At 38.4% G+C, this 20,355-nt stretch overlaps 1 protein-coding gene across 3 annotated transcripts in view; it reads right to left on the reverse strand.

The window, feature by feature from the left end:
- LOC126234510 (thialysine N-epsilon-acetyltransferase-like) overlaps nucleotides 1-20,355 on the reverse strand; it is a 145,219-nt gene that overhangs the window by 11,873 nt on the left and 112,991 nt on the right. For all 3 annotated transcript variants that reach the window (XM_049943205.1, XM_049943206.1, XM_049943204.1), the window contains one exon: nucleotides 17,463-17,635. In XM_049943205.1, coding sequence (XP_049799162.1) covers nucleotides 17,463-17,635 — 173 coding nt within the window. The remainder of the gene's footprint in view (nucleotides 1-17,462; nucleotides 17,636-20,355) is intronic.

Here is a 20,355-nt window from a genome sequence, read left to right on the forward strand (position 1 = left end):
TGTCCTTTTAATACAGCTTCCAAGGCACGCCCAGCAAACAATTGTCGGTATCGCTCGTCTGACGCAGCTCCTGTCCTCCCATGACAAACGTCATTTCTGCACACACAGACATGTGTTGTGCAGTAAATAGGTTCTCTCACACTTATCTTTAAAACATGCATGTTCGAGGTGGCAGAAGGTTGAGTGGTTCCAGAAATACGTGGAAATTCTCGAATCCCTACATATCCCCCTCCTTAGATCGAATACGCAATATTTTATACATAATCAGTATGTACATTAATATCATACCTAATGACAATCCACATTTTGAAAGTATTCATCTACTACATAAGTTTATACACACAATTTTTTGTTTAAAATCCTTGTACTCCATAGAGCAGGCTTCCAATTTTTGTCTTTCCCCTGATTCTTTACTCTACTTTGTTTTTTAGAATGTAAGCCTCTACTTATGATATCATTCCACATTACTCTTACTTATGAACAATGAGGACTCTCTCTTCAGCTCCAATCATAAATTCCAGGTGCCATGGACACTTAAATATTTCATCCTTCATTGTAATTTTTGTACTATTTTTTTATCAGTACTGACTAGTATCATTATTTATCGCCGTCGGCAATCTGGAGGGACTCTGGGAAAAATGAACGTGTTCTTTCCGACATTCATAAAACCTAATAACGCTAGTGGTACCTATACCTTACATATGGGTTGACCCTGAGTGCACTTCCTCCTTCTGTTTTGTTAGGCATGCCCCTTTTAATTCCTATTCTCCTATGGTGCAGGCAATCCCCTTCTTGGTGCCCCTATCCGCACAGTATAGGTCAGCCTTTCTTAGGTCTGCCTATCTGCCTTTTATATCCAATAAATGCTCAGTGGACCCCCCCCCCCCCTCCTATTCTTCCTGAGTAGGCCTCATGGTTCATCTTTATGTACACTATAATGAAATATTCTCTGGAAAAATTAAAAATCTACTTCACACTCGCTTAGTAATACTTCATTTCACACACTAGAGTCCTCCTTTACTCATCAACTTCTATGTTGTCCGCCCCCGGTAGCTGAGTGGTCAGCACGACAGAATGTCAATCCTAAGGGCCTGGGTTCGATTCCCGGCTGGGTCGGAGATTTTCTCCGCACAGGGACTGGTTGTTGTGTTGTCCTAATCATCATCATTTCATCCCCATTGACGGGCAAGTCACCAAAGTGGGGTCAAATCGAAAGACTTGCACCAGGCGAACGGTCTACCCAATGGGAGGCCCTAGTCACATGACATTATTATTATTATCAACTTCTACATTTCCAGCATACACCATGCCTACGTACATTATTCAATATACTTTACTTAAGCTATAAGAGTCCCACTATCCTACCAGTCCTTCTTAGGCTAACCTTCTTTGATGCTTTCTTCTCTGGCTTATGTCGTCTTTCCTTGCTCAGACATCCTTCTTACGCATACTTGATGTGAAATCATTCTGGTCTTATATACTTATGCAATTATCATAGTTCTTATACCATTATGCACATATGTGATATGGAATCACCATTGTCCATATATGTTTTGTAAATAGGCAGTATAGAACCAATACAGTAAATGACAATGTGTGCATATTTCCCTAAAGTGTTCCTATATAACCATGTGTGCAATGTAGAAATGTCACAGTAAACGACAATGTGTGCATCCATTCCTGATGTACACATTCCTTTCCCCCTATAATGCTTGACGGTTCTCTCCTTTTTGATGTGTAACTTCATTGTTTGTGTACTCATATTTCTTCGTGTGTGTGTGTGTGTGTGTGTGTGTGTTTTTGTAGCCTGTTTCTTCAGCCTACTTATATGAAATAAGTTGTAGGTTATTGGAATCCATGGAAATTAGGAAGGACTTCTGCGATAGAAGTAGCTGAATATGGAAAGAGGGAAAGATAGATAGGTACTCAAATGAGAATTAAGAAAGGAAAAAGTAGAAATGGTTGTTAAGATCAAAGAAGTGAAAGAAGATAGCCCCAAAGACAGGAAATCCTTCCCATCCCTTCCCCAAGATCCCTACCTTGCCAGTACTTGAGTGAGAAGCCAGAGTAGGTATGGCGTTAAATTGTCTCTTACAGAATGGACATTCTCACCTTCACCCTTGAGGTCCCTGAAGAAAATCTTAGCAACCCCTACGGAGTGGCAAATGGTGAAGAATCAGTTACACTTGTTTGTGAGGGTTGTTTGAAAGGCGTGGTGTGTGTTCTGTGTTGGCCATGATTTATATGTTGGTGTAAATCATGTTTTAATCTACAACACCCACCCCTTCCAAAATTGATACAAATCCTCCCAGCTACATTACATCTCATAAAAGGTAAAAAATATTCTGTATTAAATATCAAATTATGTACGAGGGTTGCCCAGTAAATAATGCCCCATATTTTTTTTCTCCAGAAGTATTTATTCCACAACAATCAAATTTACAAAAATGGTTCAAATGGCTCTGAGCACTATGGGACTCAACTGCTGTGGTCATAAGTCCCCTAGAACTTAGAACTACTTAAACCTAACTAACCTAAGGACAGCACACAACACCCAGCCATCACGAGGCAGAGAAAATCCCTGACCCCGCCGGGAATCGAACCCGGGAACCCGGGCGTGGGAAGCGAGAACGCTACCGCACGACCACGAGATGCGGGCATCAAATTTACATATGTGAAAGACTGATGTTTTGTCTACTTTCTTTATTTTTCCACATAATCTCCTTCAAGTTCGACGGCCTTTTTCCAGCGAGACACAAGAGCGTGTATTCCCTGCCGGTAAAAATCTTTACTCTGCCTACGGAGCCAGGTTGTCACTTCGTGAATCACTTCTTCGTCATCGGCAAAACGTCTTCCACGAATGAAATTCTTCATTGGCCCAAACAAGTGAAAGTCTGAAGGAGCCAAATCGGGGCTGTAGGTTGGATGGGGTAACACTATCCAACCCAGTTTCGCGATGTGTTCACAAGTCCTCAAACTTGTGTGAGGACGAGCGTTATCATGCTGAATCAAAACATCCTGTGGGTTAACATGATGCCCAAGGCGCCGGAAGCGCTGCTTAAGTTTGTCTAATGTTTTGACATAAGCCTCTGAATTAATGGTACTGCCTTTTGGCATCACATCAATGAGAATTACGCCCTCGCAATCCCAAAACACAGTCATCATGACTTTTCCGGCTGAAGGACCTGTTTTGAATTTTTTCTTCTGTGGAGAATAAGCATGACGCCATTCCATCGATTGTCTTTTTGTTTCGGGCTCAAAATGATGCACCCACGTTTCATCACCTGTCACAATCCGTGACAAAAAGGCCTCCCCGTCAACGTGAAAGCGTCGCAACAAATCGAAAGAAATGTCTTTTCTTTGGGATTTGTGATCGACAGTAAGACACCGAGGAACCCATCTTGCACACACTTTTGAGTATCCAAGCTGATTGATAATCACATCCACACTTCCTTTGCTTACTGACAACTCCAGTGCCAATTGTCGAGTCGTAATGCGTCGATCCCGTCGAATGAGAACATCAGCCCGCTGCAACATGTCAGGCGTGACAGCCGTGGGAGGCCTTCCCGACCGCGGCAAATCTCGGAGCTCCGCAGCACCGCCCTCTGATGCTTTCACCCTCTGTGCCCAGCGACCAACAGTACTCCTATCGACTGCAGATGTTCCGTAGACGTTGCACAAGCTTTTATGAATATTGCCCACGGTTTCTTCCTCTGCTACGAGAAATTCAGTCACTGCACGTTGTTTCTGACGGATGTCACTTGCAGACGCCATTTTAGAACATTCCTACACCACCGCTCTCTGTCGGAGGAAATTGAAACTTTGCGTACACACGCGGGAAACTTCAAATAACTCGCACCTAAAGTTTCACATTTCTAATATTTTTTATTTCGGAGGAAAAAAATATGGGGCATTATTTACTGGGCAACCCTCGTATCATATTATCATCGGCATTTAATTATTTGCACAGTATTATATCTCGTGTTAACTTAATATTTTTTTCAGTTTATCAAAATGAATACGCTCCAAAAAGTATAAATTTTAACTTTTACTTGAACATATTACCTTCAGTATGAAACTAGTAATCTCATGAATTCTGGAATTATTTTAAAAGTTATGTGCTCGCTATGGTTCTCCCTATCTACCCAGAAACATGTGGCAAAATAAGGGTTTACCAGACAGCTTTCAAGAAATTCATTGTTAGAGTCCTTATAACGACATCTCATATTGATAGAACATACTCAATTAATGACATTGATTCCATTTCGACCTCTACACACCGGTTTGCAAGGCAACCTGGGGAAGAGATTACCTTCAAAGAACAGCTTAGGCAAAAATAAGACCTAACTATATGTTGAGAGCAGGAGAGACTGGCTGGCTAGGCAGATTTAGTCTATCTTACCTCAGGGGTAATGTGCGCACCCATTTCCATCTCATGTCACCACCTAGCAAGTCAAAATAAGTTGGGAGAACATGGGATGAGTCATGAAGACAGGCAGGGGCACCCGTGGAATAACCGAGTACAAGGCTATAAAATTTCCTAGCGGGCACAACTCTCTACTCTCTAACCCTGAAGATGACTTAATCCAAATACTTAGTGGGCACAATCCTCTAACAACTGAGGACGACTCATTCACATACCAGGAGCAGTTTTGGATGACTTAATCACAGTTCCTTGCTAGTATGTTTCTCTATTAAACTGTAATTGGGGGATAATAGGATAGTGTAAGAAGTAGGGGGAATTCAATGGGGAAAAATTTTATGACAGAAGAAACACCGAAGACAACTAGGGATCCAACGGTCATCACTCCGCCCGTTAACACAGAATGTTAACGACCCTGGGAGAACAGATGACTCCATCCGGATTCCATGGATCAGATATTAACTTCACTTGAGCAAGCACAGACCAAAACTTCACATTAAACTTCTGGAAGTCTGCCAAAGACGAAAAGTTTTCAATGTTTACTGTACCCCACTCTGAGGCTTCTCCTAAAAGATACCCTGCCACAAATTCAATCTTTTTTTAATCTTCCCAAATCTTGGGGAATGCTTAATTGAACCTTTTCAAAAAATGAGTAGGGTGTACTTCCCCATCTGGCTTACACTTAGGAAACTGCCTAGATAACCCTGAATTTGATCGCCATTGTAAATCTGTCATTACTTCACTACTTAATACTACGTTAGGAGAAATCACCCTATTTTCCACTTTGTCCTGTATAAGTTTGAATTCTTTCCATAGTTTATCCACATTTCTCTTAGTGTTACTAAGTTTGGAAGATAAAATCGGAGATACGTTGTCGGAGGTTACTCTAGCAGCAACTGTCTACCATCTCTTCTACCTGTTCCTCCAGATAACTGATATTTATTATGACTGAAGTGGCTAGTTTCTCTTTAAATTTCTTTCCACACTATTAACTCAAGTGTTAACACTTGCAATTTGTGATTGGACTAGAGGAATTAGTTGCCCTGCTTCTCAATACTTTCCTTTAAAGGGTGTAATCTTTGTTTTACAGCATCAAATGTGACATCATATACACTCTGAAATGATCCTAATTTTTCGCTAAATTCAGACTCTACACCATTACATTTATCTTCAACATCGAATTCTAACTTCTTTGCTAAATCTTGGAATTGGTTGCTCTGTGTCTGATTAAAGTCAGTGAACAGCTGATTGACGTGACTACGTAAAGAACTAGTTAATTCACCTTTCAAATCTATTTTAAAATTTTCCACTTTAGTGGTTAAAATGTCATATTCAGTCTTTAAATTTCCCATGCCTTCACACAACTGGCTAAATTCCTTATTTTGTTCATCTACTTTTGCACTTAACAATCCTAAAGTTTTGTTCTGAACGTCCAATTTATTATTTATTTGAGTATTCACTGTGTCTATTTCTCTACTTAAATTAGCACTCTGTGCATCAAGCTTTTCACTTAGAGATGCTGAATCTGACTTCCGGTCATTCAACTTAGCATTCAACTGAGTATTTACTGAATCTAACTTAAAACTCTGAGCATTTAAAATTGCACTCTGTGCTTTTACTTAACGTAGTAATTTGGGCGTTTTGAGCTTTGATTAAATTCACTACTTCAAAAAAGGCTGGCATTTCCCTACTCACTTTAATAGCCGTGGCTGGTTCTGAAGTTTCTGCTAGTTGCTGTTCTTGATCCATAACTTTACTCATTTTAGACCTTGTGCGCATTTAAAAGAATTCTACTCTACTTATAATAACTACAACATTACAGTCTAATTCAACAGTTCCTTCAACTTTATACTCAAACAATTACTGTTTTATGCTCACCCAGCGTAGAGTTCTAGCTGCGTTGGTGAGCAGATATGTATTCAGCACCGGTGAACAGCACTGGTGACGGTGGCATTGAACGTTGCTTTCAGCGTCATTGTCGGTGAGTGGATGTGGAGTCAACACCAGTGAGCTGCACTGGCGCCAGCATCGTCAGATGTAAGGCTGGTTACTGTGCTGGCGTCAGTTTCGATGTATGCGAGAGCTGTGTATTCCCCACACCGAATCTTCTTAGTCGAAGTGTTCTCAGTGTAACTCTGCTTAGTCTAAAATGTTGAGGTCTATTCTCCATTCCTTTGATGTTATTACTTTCTTAAGTCTCTTACTGTGATGCATCCACAGATTTCTTTCATTTGGTTTCTTGGAGTCAATCCAATTACTCGAAACAGTTCTCTTATCTTGTTACGCCTGGTTGCTATGGCAACTCAAAAAATCTTCTTCCCATTTTCATCTTAAAATTCCAATTTTCCTATAGTCCTGTCACGGTCACCACGTTCTAACTTTTTGACAACATGAGGAGCGGTGTGAAACTGGATTGAATTCACAATTCACACCTCTCTCTCATCAGTTGACTTACATGACGGGTCTAGCCGATCCTCTTCTCTGGATAATCAGCTATGTTAATGTCCCATAAGCTTTTTATCTGAAGACTATCGCTGCTTATAGGAATTTAAAAGACTCTACTTTTGAAATAATTGGGTACACGTAGAAAACTTTCAGTTCAATCAGTGTATATTTGCACTTCAACAGGAAACCACTTTACCATTTCTTGTATGAGCATTTAAACTCTGTTAAGCCAACTGAGTCATCAATCATTAGACTCTATTAATATACATTCATATCATGGTTGGTTTAATAACCAACACAAATTATTAACATGTCTCACCTCTAGCGAGTCCCATACACGAAATAAGTAAAAGTCTCTATACACTCCATGCTTCATCTATCTCTTTAACAATTATTACAGTACCATAAACCACAGAATATTACACAAACACTCCTTGTCCTTTTAATACAGTTTGCAAGGTGCGACCGGCAAACACTTGTCGGTGCCGCTCGTCTGACGCAGCTCCTGTCCTCCCATGACAAACTTCAGTCCTGCACACACAGACATGTGTTGCACAGTAAATAGGCTCTCTCACACTTATCTTTAAAACATTGCGTGTTCGAGGTGGCAGAAGGTCAAGTGGTTCCAGAATTTATGTGGAAATTCTCGAATCACTACAAGCTAAACAGATAATTGTGTCGTGCAACATAGAGTCTGCATAAGAGTCATTATGGGCATCAGTAATGAATTGACACTTATGGCTAAGGCCATGAAGTTCAGCTGCCCAGCCCTGTATGACTGGTTTGGTTTCTTGCAGCATCAGCAGAGTCAACTCACGCCGCTATGACATGCATTCATTCGCAATGGTTATTGGACAATAAATTTCTCATGTGATCAAAAGTAAGAGCTGCCTGTTCTAGTAAAGTGGCAAGCAGATATAGTAATTGATACACCTTAGATGGAATCCAGGAGAGGAATAAGGCTTTGCACAAATTCGAGTCTGTCAAACCAAAACCCAAAAAAATATGGTCCAAGTCTTTTTTCGTAAGCTTTTCATAATCCTCAGCTGAAACATCATATGGAGGAACTGCACCCAGTCTGTTAATGGAAGCCATCAAATTGTTCATTGCCAAAGTAAGCTGTTCAGTTAGGGACTAAACCTGATGAAACAACACTTAAAGATTGCACACGTGGAAACCATTCCAAACTCTTTGCCAATCATTTGGTAATCAAGTAACACATGAAACCAATCGAACTAACACAAAAATGACTTTATTCATAAACTTCTGAACAATAATGGAGATAAGCCTCTCATAATGGCACACATAACAAGCCAAAAGAAACATACAGAAGGTGTAACATAAGTGATACACACAGCAACTAATGTGAGTGATAAAAACTAAAAGAACATAGTGAGAGTGAGTCCTTGCTGCTCTGTGCATACATAGGTGCAAATCACTGGTAGATGACACTGTGGAGCTCATGCTATGTGCATGCTTCCTACAGGCAGCCTCTAGTGGCTGGTCCATGCTTATACAGTTGGTGGCTGATTTAAGTACATACGTGCATTGACACTACACTCAGTGCACTCACATTCACATTCACATGCACTAGTAGTAGGACACAGCAAATAGTACACGATGTATAGCTTTAGAAAGGTTGAGTAAAGGTTCCTAGCCAATTCCTTATTGCTAAATTTTTAGGGAAAAAGAAAGAAACACTACATGTAGTTCAGAGCTTGTAAGACATTCCCCACCAGTATATGCCAACAATACTGTGACAAACAAATAGAAGTGTTAAATGATTGTGATTACAGCTCGATATAAACTCAACTGGGAACAGAATACCACAGAACTACCAAAGCACCTAAACAATTCTCTATTTGCACAATGAATGTTGGCAGACGTAAGTGATATAAAAATAAAAAGATTAGCATATTATGCTTACTTTCATTCCATAATGTCACACAGTATTATTTTTTGGGGTAACACATCAAGACCAGCTAAAGTTTTCTGGGTCCAGAAATGTATGATAAGAATTATACGATGGAAACTCCAGGTTGGAATATCCAAAATTTAAGGAAAAGATAGATTGCTACTTACTGTAAAGATGACACATTAAGATGCAGAGACACACAACTAAAAGACATTTACACATTAGCTTCTGTCCACAGCCATTGTCAGAAAAAGAACCACACACACACATTCATTAACACAAACAAGTACACCCCCCCCCCCCCACACACACACACACAACACACACACAACTGCCATCTCCTGCAGCTTGGACGAGAATGCAACTGTCACGTAGAATGGAAGCGGCAATCTGGAGGGGGCAGGAAAGGGGATGTCCCTGCTGAAAGCCTTAGGCCTTTCCCAGATCCTCTCCCCTGAATCCATTTCCCTCCTCATCCCTATGACATCCCACACACCCACCTACATGCTTCACACAATCCACAAACCTGCAATTCTGGATGCCCAATTGTGCCTGATTATTTTGCCCCCAATGAAAGAATTGTAGCCCTCATTGATCTACATCTCCAACTAATTGCCCATAATCTAACCTTTCACATCAAAGGTACCAACCACTACTTTCACCAACTCTCCACAGTTCCCACCCTTTCACCCCCTGGATCCCTACTCATCACTGTTGATGCCACCTCCCTATATAAGAACATTCCTCATGCCCACAGTCTTACTGCTATAGTACACTACCTTTCCTAATGTCCTTCAGACTCCAAATCTGCTACCTCATTTCTCATGCACCTTAATTACTTCATCTTAACTCACAACTACTTCCACTCTGAAGGAAGGATATGCAAGCAAATCTGCAACACAGGGGAAAAAAGAAACAGGACATTCGCATGGCACCCTCATATACCAAACTGTTTATGGGTCACCTAAAGGAGACTAATTGTTTCCCAAAATGCCAAACCATTAGTCTGGTTTGGATTCATTGATGATATCTTCAAGATCTCCACCACACAGTCAGGTGGCTTGAGGAGTATGGATGTAGATCTAGACTCAGGGCCAAGACACCATTCTTCATTACTTCATTACCTCAACACCTTCTCTCCCTCAATCCAATGTGCCACATCCTGGACATAGACCTCCTCCTCCCTGATGGCTCCAACCACACCTCTGTCCACATTAAACCCACCAACTACCAATAGTAGCTGCATTTCAACAACTGTACTCCGTTCCACACCAAAAAATCCTTCCCATGCAGCCTGGTCACCTGCAGATGGCATATCTGCAGTGACAAGAACTCCCTTGCCCAGTATGTTGAGGATTTCACCAACATCTTCACAGACAAGCATTATCCCCCAGACATAGTCTGCAAACAGAACTACTGTGCCATTTCTCCTCACATCCCCAATCCTCTCACCATGCCCGAGAACCAGCCGCAAAGGAGTGCCCTTTCATACCACTCCAGATTGGAAAAACTGATCCACATCCTTTGCAAGGGCTCTGATTAGCTATCATAATGCCCTGAAATGATGGACATCCTACCCAATATCCTTTTCACCCCTCCCAATGTGGTGTTCCATCACCCACCCAACCTCCACAATATCCTAGTCCATCCCTATGTCACTCCCAATCCCAAACCCTTGCCACCATAATCACATCCCTATGGCAAACCCAGGTTCACGACCTGCCCAGTCCACCAACTCAGCACTTATTCCATTCCTGTCAGGGCTTAACTTGCCCCATCAGTGGCTGGTCCACCTGTGAAAGCAGCTGTGTCATGTAACAGCTCTGCTCCTATCATTGCACAGATTTTTATATTGGTATGACTACCAACCAGCTGTCCAACAGGATGAATGGCCACTGCCAAATTGTGGCCAAGAGCAAGGAAGACCACTCTATTGCACAACTTGCAGCTGAACATGACATGTTTGATTTCAGTGGTTGTTTCACTAGCTGAGCCATCTGGATACTCCCCAGCACCAGCTTTTCTGAAATGCACAAATGGCACTTATCCTTACAATGCATTCTCCAATCCCGAAATTACGATAACATACTGTCCCCACAACCTCCACACAACATTTTCCATCCCCTCTGTCCTACCATCTCCTCCCTCTTCTTGTCTACCACCCTCTTTGTGTGCCACCCTCTGCCAAAGCACCCACCCATCTTCCTCGCTCCTCTCCTTTTTCACTCCTTGTTGCCTTGCCGCCCTTCCCCACCTCCCTGTCCCACAGCCTCCCATCACTGCACCTGTTGGCAGTCTAGTCCCTGTACACTGGGTCATACAGCACTTTTCACTCTCCCCTATCATACATTGCTATCCCTTACCCTTCACTGCCCCCTCCAGATTGTTCTTCCAAACTATGTGACAGTTTTATTCTGGTTTGAGCTGCCAGAGATGGCAGTCATGTGTGCACGAGCACGAGTTGTGCTTGCTTGTGTGAATGAATATGTGTGTGTGTGTGTGGGGGGGGGGGGGGGGGGTGCCCTGAAGAGGGCTATTTAGGGAAATGGTGATACTAACTACTGATTCCCAATACATTTTTTTCTTAATGAAATTTGTCATTAAAAATGTATCTCATTTTCAAATCAAGGGCTCAGTTCATGGAAAAAATAGTATAAAACAAGAATTATCGTCACTAAACTTTAAAGTCACATATCCATTATTCAGGAACACATATTTTCCATAACTTGCCAGCAGCCATAAAAACCTTCTACTAATAAAGCTCAGTTTATGAGGAGCCAAATTCTAGTCCAGTGATTAATTTCTTAGTTGAGCCAACTGATGTGTATATGTTACTAATAATGCAAAACAAATTGAGCATTAGTTCAACGTCACTTCTGTACAAATTCAGTGCAATAATGCATCCTTGTAAATAAGTGTTGTATAATGATTCTTCTATTTTAAGATGTGTGCCTACAACAGCCTATAATTTTCACAATGCCCCAGTGTACTGAAAATCTGCATGTTTAAAGACAAACTATTCATCACCTTTTAAATAAAATATCTTTTAAGATTTTTTTGACTTATTTCATATCCACAAGGATAATTTCTCTTTGTATCTGTGGAAGGTACAGTGTGCAAATAAATATGAAGAGATCAAAAATAAATTATAGCAATGTGGTGTACATTTGTACATAATTAAGCATAAATTTGTCAAATTCACTAACAGCTGGAGGACAATCAACAGCGAGAGACTGAAAGAAGATTGAGACTTAGTACCAAGTTAGTGAAGTTACATATTGTATACATTTCTGTAGAATCTTCATATTAAAGCTGAGGTTCCAGTCACCTAAAGCACATTTGATAGAAATATAACAAAATTCTTCACTGTTTCATGAAAAAAACAAAAACTGTGCACTTTGCACAAAAAATTCAATATTAAAATAATTTTGCAAGGATGAATTGAAGCATTAATAGACTCAAAAAAAAATACACTCAGTAAGGTAAATGATAATAGCAGCAGCAAGACAGTTGATGGTAAATTCAGATCACTGGCCACTAAATTTAATGAGCTCTTGCTAATGTTAGCTGAAAGCATGAGAACAAAAAATGGTCTGTCAGAGTTACAAAGAAAAGCTTTACTTACTCCACCAGAAAACATCTGTTTTTCCTAATCAATTGTTAAAGAGATCACAAATGCACTTAGGCCACTTAAAAGCAGTAATTCTGGTTATGATGGTATTTCAACAGTAGTACTAATATTTTGTGCTGATTTGGTAACATCCTCCTTGTTTTACCCTTGTAATTGGTCAATGAGTCAAGATGAATTTTCTGAAAGATATAAATGTGCAAGAAACAGTATATAATTATAACGTTCTCCAAGGTTCAATGGCTGACCCACACCTATTCTTGATTTACGTAAATTATATACCACGGAAACTTAAGGACTCTTCAAAAATTGTGATGTTTGCTGAGGACACTAGTATTCTGACAGGGACTGCAAACACATTCCAACCAGACAAAGACATGAGAATAATTTTAACAAGCTTACAACTGCCCCACAGCAAACACGTTAACTTTAATCCTATAAAGACTCATAGTATCAGTATCAAATTTCAGGCAAATAAAAGTTACTTACAGGGCCCAAAAACAGAGATAAACAGACACACACAAGATCAAAGTCCTTGTGTGATGTTTCAAGGCATCCAGATGGATAACTAGCTGAAGTGGCACCAGAATGTTGATAAGCCACCCAAAAAACTAAGTTATGCTTGATTTTGCACTTAGAATTCTGTCTCTTTGTGTTGCCCTGCAGACAGGAGTACTAGCATACTTTTTTCACTAAGTACTGTTCTATGGAATTATGTTCTGAAGGAATGCAAAAAATAATTAATTGTGTAGAAGTGCACAGAAAGATTATTACTTAAAGTTGACAACTGAACATCTTGCAGTAGCCTCTCCAGGGCTTTGGGATCCATACACTTACATGACACACGTTTTATCTCATACTGGTATATTTCTTAACAGTAAGAGTGACTATAGGATGAATTCTGAAATGCATAATGACAGCACTAGAAGTAAAAGTAATTTCCATAGGGGCTGTGTCTTTTAGTATAACGTATCAGTTTGGGGAAAGTGACGTTTTACTCAACATCTGCCTTACAGACAAAGGATGGTTGTGACATTGGAAATTATTTGTTTCATTAGTTAAGTAATTTAGAATCACATACTGTTCAGAAATTTGTTTCTTATTGTGCATATACACTGGCCCAGATGGATGCAAAGCATCTCCAAGGTAGGATGATGACTGCAGTTTTACTATGTGTTCCTGTACTTGCTGGTTGAGCAGTTGCTCTGTGCTATGACATCCTGGCATAGAGAAGCAAGGTGCACCACGGAACAGCACATACAGTGACAATGGGAGTCACGTCACAGAGAGGAGATGAAGCTTAATGTTTAGATGTAAATTAATAGAGGGAAACATTCCACGTGGGAAAAATATTTAGATATATTAATGTTTAGATGGTAATTTATGCATATCATACAGATTCAAAACAACGGCAGATTGATGTATTCCTGTGAATTGTATATGCTGTGTTAATATATTGTAACTGATGGATCAATATAATCATATTCGAAAAAGGACTTACTATTATTGGAGAAACTGAAGGTATATTAATAGTTTACAGTTTTCAATTCAGGAGAAGTTGAAAAAGTGAAGAAGTGCACATTAAAGAAGAACTACACAGTTTGTCTGAACAAAATTTCAGACTAACGGTGATCATAATCTAAACACACTGCTGCCTCACACAAGTTAAAAGCACTTTCGTGACACTACTTATGGTTTACAATGGAGTTGGACAGTATGGTGTAAAGCTCTGTAGCAGGCTGCTTGTAGACATTGAGATGGAACTTGGAATCTCCAGTATTACAAAACAAAGTAAAGTAGCTGTTCCTAGAGTTTATCAGAATATTTGGACTCGTAGGCGTAAATTCGTTTGAATAATAATGTTCATATTAAATAGGTTTTTAATTTTTCCTGTATATAAACAGTTGATAGTAGTCTCTAGAAGTAATTACCTTAATTATCAGTGTTAGTAAATCAGCACTACTTATAATATCTTTTTACTACACTTCAGAGAAGCAGTCTATAGTGGCCACTTCTGCCTGCTAACATATATCTTGATTTGTTCAACATACATGCATGTCTACTTCATGATGAGATTCACTGAACACAGTGTATGGATGACTGAATATAATGCTTTCGATAATATCTTGCCTATTTTTACAGTTATTTTGCATACTGTGACGCAGAATTTTAAACGAACACACAATTATCTCATATCTCATTACTAAATCATTATGTCAAGGCAATGTGACACTCAAGAAGTACTCAACAACAGTAAAACAACCAATTCAATTCAATTTATTGCCTGTAACACCTAATTTTACATGCATGTGCGTTTTCAACAGAGCATAAAGTTTTAAAATTACAATTTTTTTTAGTTTACATTATTTCTTATTACATTTTAGTTCATGATAAATTCCAGTTATATGGGTATTTTTGGATAAGTCACTGCTTGACTCTCTTTTTAAAAGTATCCCCTGTCAATATATTAACTTCATTTGGTAACAAGTTATTAACAACAGCTCCTTTGACATAGGGGCTTTTTGCTGTTAAAGTTAATCTTCTGTTAGCCATATGAAAATCTTTTCTATGCCTTGTTTCATAGTTGTGAATATCCATGTTTCTTTTTGTGATCTTACTGTCTTCTTTCACTAACATTATAGTTTCTAGTATATACATAGCATAAACTATGAGAATATTGTGTCTAATGAATAGGGGTTTGCAAGAAGTTCCTGGTTTTACTTTTTCTATGATCCTCAAGGCTCACTTCTGGAGTATGAAAATTCTTTTCATATTAGTTTGGCATGTCCCACCCCACCGTACTATTGCATAAGAAAAGAAGGGATACACTAATCCATAATATACAGTCCTTAGGGTTTAAGAATTAAGATATGGTGATAATCTTCTTACTACATATAGACTGGGTGTTATTTGTTTACAGAGATAATCAGCTTTCTGCTTCCATTAATGTCAATCATCTGTGCATAAACCCAAGAATTTAAAATCTGTAAATGTTTTTGGTAGAATTTCATCAATCACAGTATTTTGTCTGTTTGGACCACTGGATTTAAAATTAATAATGTTAGTTTTTGTATGTTTACTTTTAGGTTCTCTCTTTCAAAGTGAGCTCTTGCTTTTTCAATAAAGTTATGTATCTCTTCAACTAAACTGGGCTCACTGTCTGCATAGCAGACACCAGATGTATCATCTGCACACATAGAGATCAACTGCTTATTGTCAAGAGAACTTGGGAAATCATTTACATAGTATACGAATAGGACTGGACCTAAAATAGAGCTCTGAGGAACACCAAAATGCATATTTCCTATACTTGACCTTCTCCTCTCCAGTATTTCTCCATTAGAGTATATAATCTCCGTGCACTGCTGTCTACCCTTTAAATATGTTTCTAGCAATTGCATGAGTTTTCCAGTGACACCACTCTTCACAATTTTTGCTAAGAGCTCATCATGATGTACTCTATCAAAAGCCCTTGAGAGGTCAAGGAATACGCCTGCTGCTTGGGATTTTTCATTTATTTTTTCAAGCACATTATGGACAAATTGTACAGCTGCTGACTTCAACCTCTTCTGAAACCATGCTGGAAATCACTTAATATGTCAGCATTGTTGTAATGTTCCAAAATGTTTTTTAATATTATTTTCTCTATTAGTTTGTTGAGGGTTTTTGTGTATTGGTTTCACTACAGATAGATTCAGCTTGTCAGGGAACACACCGACTTTGAGAACACAGTTTATTAGATGAACTAGTGGTTTCATTAGTTCATGTTTACATATTTTCAATAGATAAGGAGAAATTTCATCTAATCCTGCTGATTTTTTGTTTCTGAGGTTACCAATAAGCTGCAGAATGTCATATGTGCTTACTGCAGGTAGTGCTCTGTAGCTCTATTTGTTACAGGACTCAAATAAGTGCCGTATATCCTGTTTCATTGAGACATCATTTTCAATGGTATCTATGAAGCAATTATTAAAAATATTGCTGACTAGAAGAGGACCAGAGATATCTTCATTATTCACAGTTAATTGTACATTATTAACTTTAGTTTCTGTTTCATTGCTTCTGATTTTATTTACAAACGACCAGCAAGTCTTTGAAATGTTATCTGAACCTTGTATCAGTTGGCTGATTCTTTCTTATTTTAATCTCCTGACTTCCTTGCGGTACTTATATTTGTACTACTTGTAGAGTTCTTTAATGAACTCTGAGTTAGTCAGTCTGTGTAAGCTATAAATGTTTTCCATTTTTTCTTTCAGATCTTTTGTTTTAAAATCTAGTGGCGCAGGTTCTGATTTTGAAGGCTGATTTTTCTGGATACTCATTTTTCTTAATGGCATGGCTCTATTTAAGTGCTCAGTCATAATTTCTGTGAACATGTTCCATTTGTTGTTGACCCAAATGGTAGTTATAACTGATTCTCATGTTTCCTGGCTTAAACTGTTTCTTAGTGTAGCAGTGTTGTTTGCAGATAATATTCACCTCTGCATGTACTTTTTTTTTTTGTTTGAATTTGGTACTCCTTTTTAACACTAGTGTTTGGCCTAAATGATCTGAGAGGTGACTATTCATTATGTCTGTTGCAATGACGTGGTCATAATTTGTGATAACATGATCAATTGAACTACTATGTGTGTTAGCTATTCTGGTGGGTACTAGTCCAAGAAGATTTTTAGCCCCATAAGACAGGATACAATCTGTAAAACGTTTGCTTTCGTGACCATCATGTAAGGTGGCATGTTGCATTAAATTGAAGTGAAATAAAACAAGGTATATGTAAGTTATGACAAAGACCTGGTAGTTGTCTTTTGTGCCAACTTGGCTTGTTCACATGGAATATGAAAGTTTTGATATTTTTTTGGAATTAATCTTAAGCTTCTTGTGGTGTAACCAACTGCATTTTATGGTAAATTTTTCACATAAAGCAATAATATTAAATCAAGCATTAATATTAAAAATTCATTTTATTCACTTGGCCTGCTGAAACAATGGTTTGTTTTTCCAGGCTGATTTAATATCCAAGCACACAAATAACAGTATGGATAAAACCTTACCTTTGCCACCTTATCAAAAAGAGCTGAGCCAAGCTTTGATCCCCTGTACTCAGGTGTAACATAAATATCCTCTAAGTAAATTGTACGTCCCCTTTGAGAGGAATAGGAAAAGAAATACAAAGCATGTCCAATAAGCTTTGCACAGCTGTCTCCCATTTTCAATACATCTGAAACTGTTAAAACATTGCAATCTTCTTTATGTTACATCCCACTAAATTACGTAAACATAATTATTTCCTTAATGAGTTTAAGATGCATAAATCATAATTACTGATAACATTAAATCAGAATCAGGGTGCCGACACTAAATGCAAACATCAACTGCTGAAATAAGTGGATTCTTTTATTACCTTACAACAGCAGACATACTAAATTAAGTCTGAAGATGAGATAAAAAAAAAAAAAACACAATTCTTATTACCATGAACAACAGGACTGGTTAGAGAAGAAAAAAGAAGGTGATCTTCACTGTAAAATAACTCATACCTGTGTTTGGACCCCACATAATCAGGAAGAGGTATACTACACTTACAGAAATTTCTCTAATGATGTCCCCATCCAACAAGAGACTGAAGATCGGTAAAAGAATGCATTATTCTGTTACCTTTTCTCAAAATTGGTGACAAATGTTTAAATAATGATGAGCAATATACATACATATATTATCCTAGTACTTAATATCTCAGAGCATTCCCAGCATAAACAATTTGTTCATATCATAGTCTTAGCAACAGTTTATAGCATGTCTGTCCCTAATGCGAATCTCTTACTGTTATGTATTCTACAGATATATTTGGAGATGTGAATATGTAGCAGAATTAATCACAACACAGACTGTACAATCTGAAAATGAGTCCTGGATATGTAAAAGCTAACTGTGATGGGGAAACTGAACTAATCTTGTAATATAGCATTATGTTTGGTCAGACTGATGTACAGGAAAGTAGCAGAAACAAGAGATGATGCAAATAATATTACAATTATCATGAAGAAAAGACATGACAGAATGTTTCCTCCATTTATTAGTATCACATTTATAACTAATATCAACGACGTTATCCAGAGTCAAAGGTACACCTTGTGAGTAGTCTACAGAAGATTATAAAATTAAAAAAAAAAGAATTATTAAATAATGGATTGTTACAACAGAAGCAGGAGAGTTACTCTGGATAATATGAGTAGATACAAAGATAATATTTCCTATTCTTTAATGGAAAACATACCCCAAAGATCTGCAGTTGATAATATGAACACCTTATCCTCTTTCTGAGCTCATCATTGGCCTCATTATGGAGGGATACTGACTCAATTCTTCAGGCAAGCAAATAGGAAGCTGCAGTACACAAAGTGGAAACCAAACATTGCTGCCATGGTCTTGATGCCAAATGTTAGTGGGCATAATGGTACATCATGACATAAAGCATGTATACTGTGTGCAGTGATAAATATTGATAAAGATAGCATCAGTGTCTTACATTCTTAAGTACCTTCTCTGAAAAACAGTATTGCACACTAGGGATAAACTGAATTAGGTTGCACTGTTTTTAAACAGAGTAGCCTTGTATTCAGAAAGACGGAAATTTGAATCTCCATCTAGCCAACAAGATTTATGTTTTCTTTGATTTCCTTAAATTACTTCAGGCAAATGGCTCCTACCATAATGCCACAGCCAACTACTTGATCCATCTTTGTCAAAGAAGATCAGTAATAATGTAAAGCCAGTATGTTTCTTTTTTTCTTCCTTAAACTGTAATATCATGACATGTCCAATATTGTTGAACTTTGGTCAACAAACGGATGAAAATACTACCACCAATGAAAGAGAAATGTTTTATTTGGGTTTCAATGAAGTATATATAGTGGAAAATAACAGTGGAAATGTAACAGACAGAGATCAGATCATAAGGTGGATACGCCAGAATTTACACTTGGTACGTAGATATTTACTTTCTAAACTGCAATATACACCCACAGTTTATTGAGGAACCAGTTATTAAGCCACTGGAAAAGATGCTGTCGTGGAACTTAATCAAATTGTGGAATAGATGTGAAAATATGTAATAAGAAACTGGAAAAAGAAAGTTGATAGGAAAGCAGTGTCAATGTGTTCCTCCTTCTACAAATTCCAGACTAACCAAAAGCAATACTTGAAATGCCATGAATCATGACTTTAACATTTCATTTATATATGACCATTAACTTTCTTGTAATTTCTATTATTTAAATATGGTAGCCATAGTTCATTCCACAAACAGCATTCTATGATAATGATTTACTGACTATTAGACTTTGTGCTCCGAATTTTTTCCCTTGAATATTTTCTTTAATAAGTTGTGGGAATTTTTAGTGTTCAGCAATTGCAGACATTTTTATTCAATAATGTTAAGTAGCATTATTTTTTAGCTGATTTCCTATTAATATTGCCCATTATATTTTGTACCTATTCAGGATGGTATATTACTCTTCTCAAACTCTTCACTGCCATTACATCCGACCTTTTTCTTCATAGCTTCTTAACATTTTTCACATCCACAGTTGAAACTGGATCATACAAATAACAAATCTAGTTACTTTCTTACATCTATGCTGTTATTACTTCTGTAGTGGATGGTGTCAGAATGTGGCATGTTAGAACTCAGCGAGAACTTTCCGAACGATTTATTTGTTTCCACTACAGTGCTTCGTTCACCTCAGTCCACATCACAAGGCCCTGCATTGATGAGGTAGCACCCCAGCAGTCTGTGAACACAATGCTGTGTCGAGCTGGCCTTGTACGCCAGCTGCAGAGTTCCGATTATGTAAGGATGGCTGCGCCAGCAGCCGACTCAGCGACCTCTGTCCTCGTTGTTTCCACTCTGCTCCACTGGGAGCTGTAGGCTGGCCCTGCTGCTGC

Source organism: Schistocerca nitens, chromosome 2 (genome assembly GCF_023898315.1).
Source record: "Schistocerca nitens isolate TAMUIC-IGC-003100 chromosome 2, iqSchNite1.1, whole genome shotgun sequence".
NCBI lineage: Eukaryota > Metazoa > Arthropoda > Insecta > Orthoptera > Acrididae > Schistocerca > Schistocerca nitens.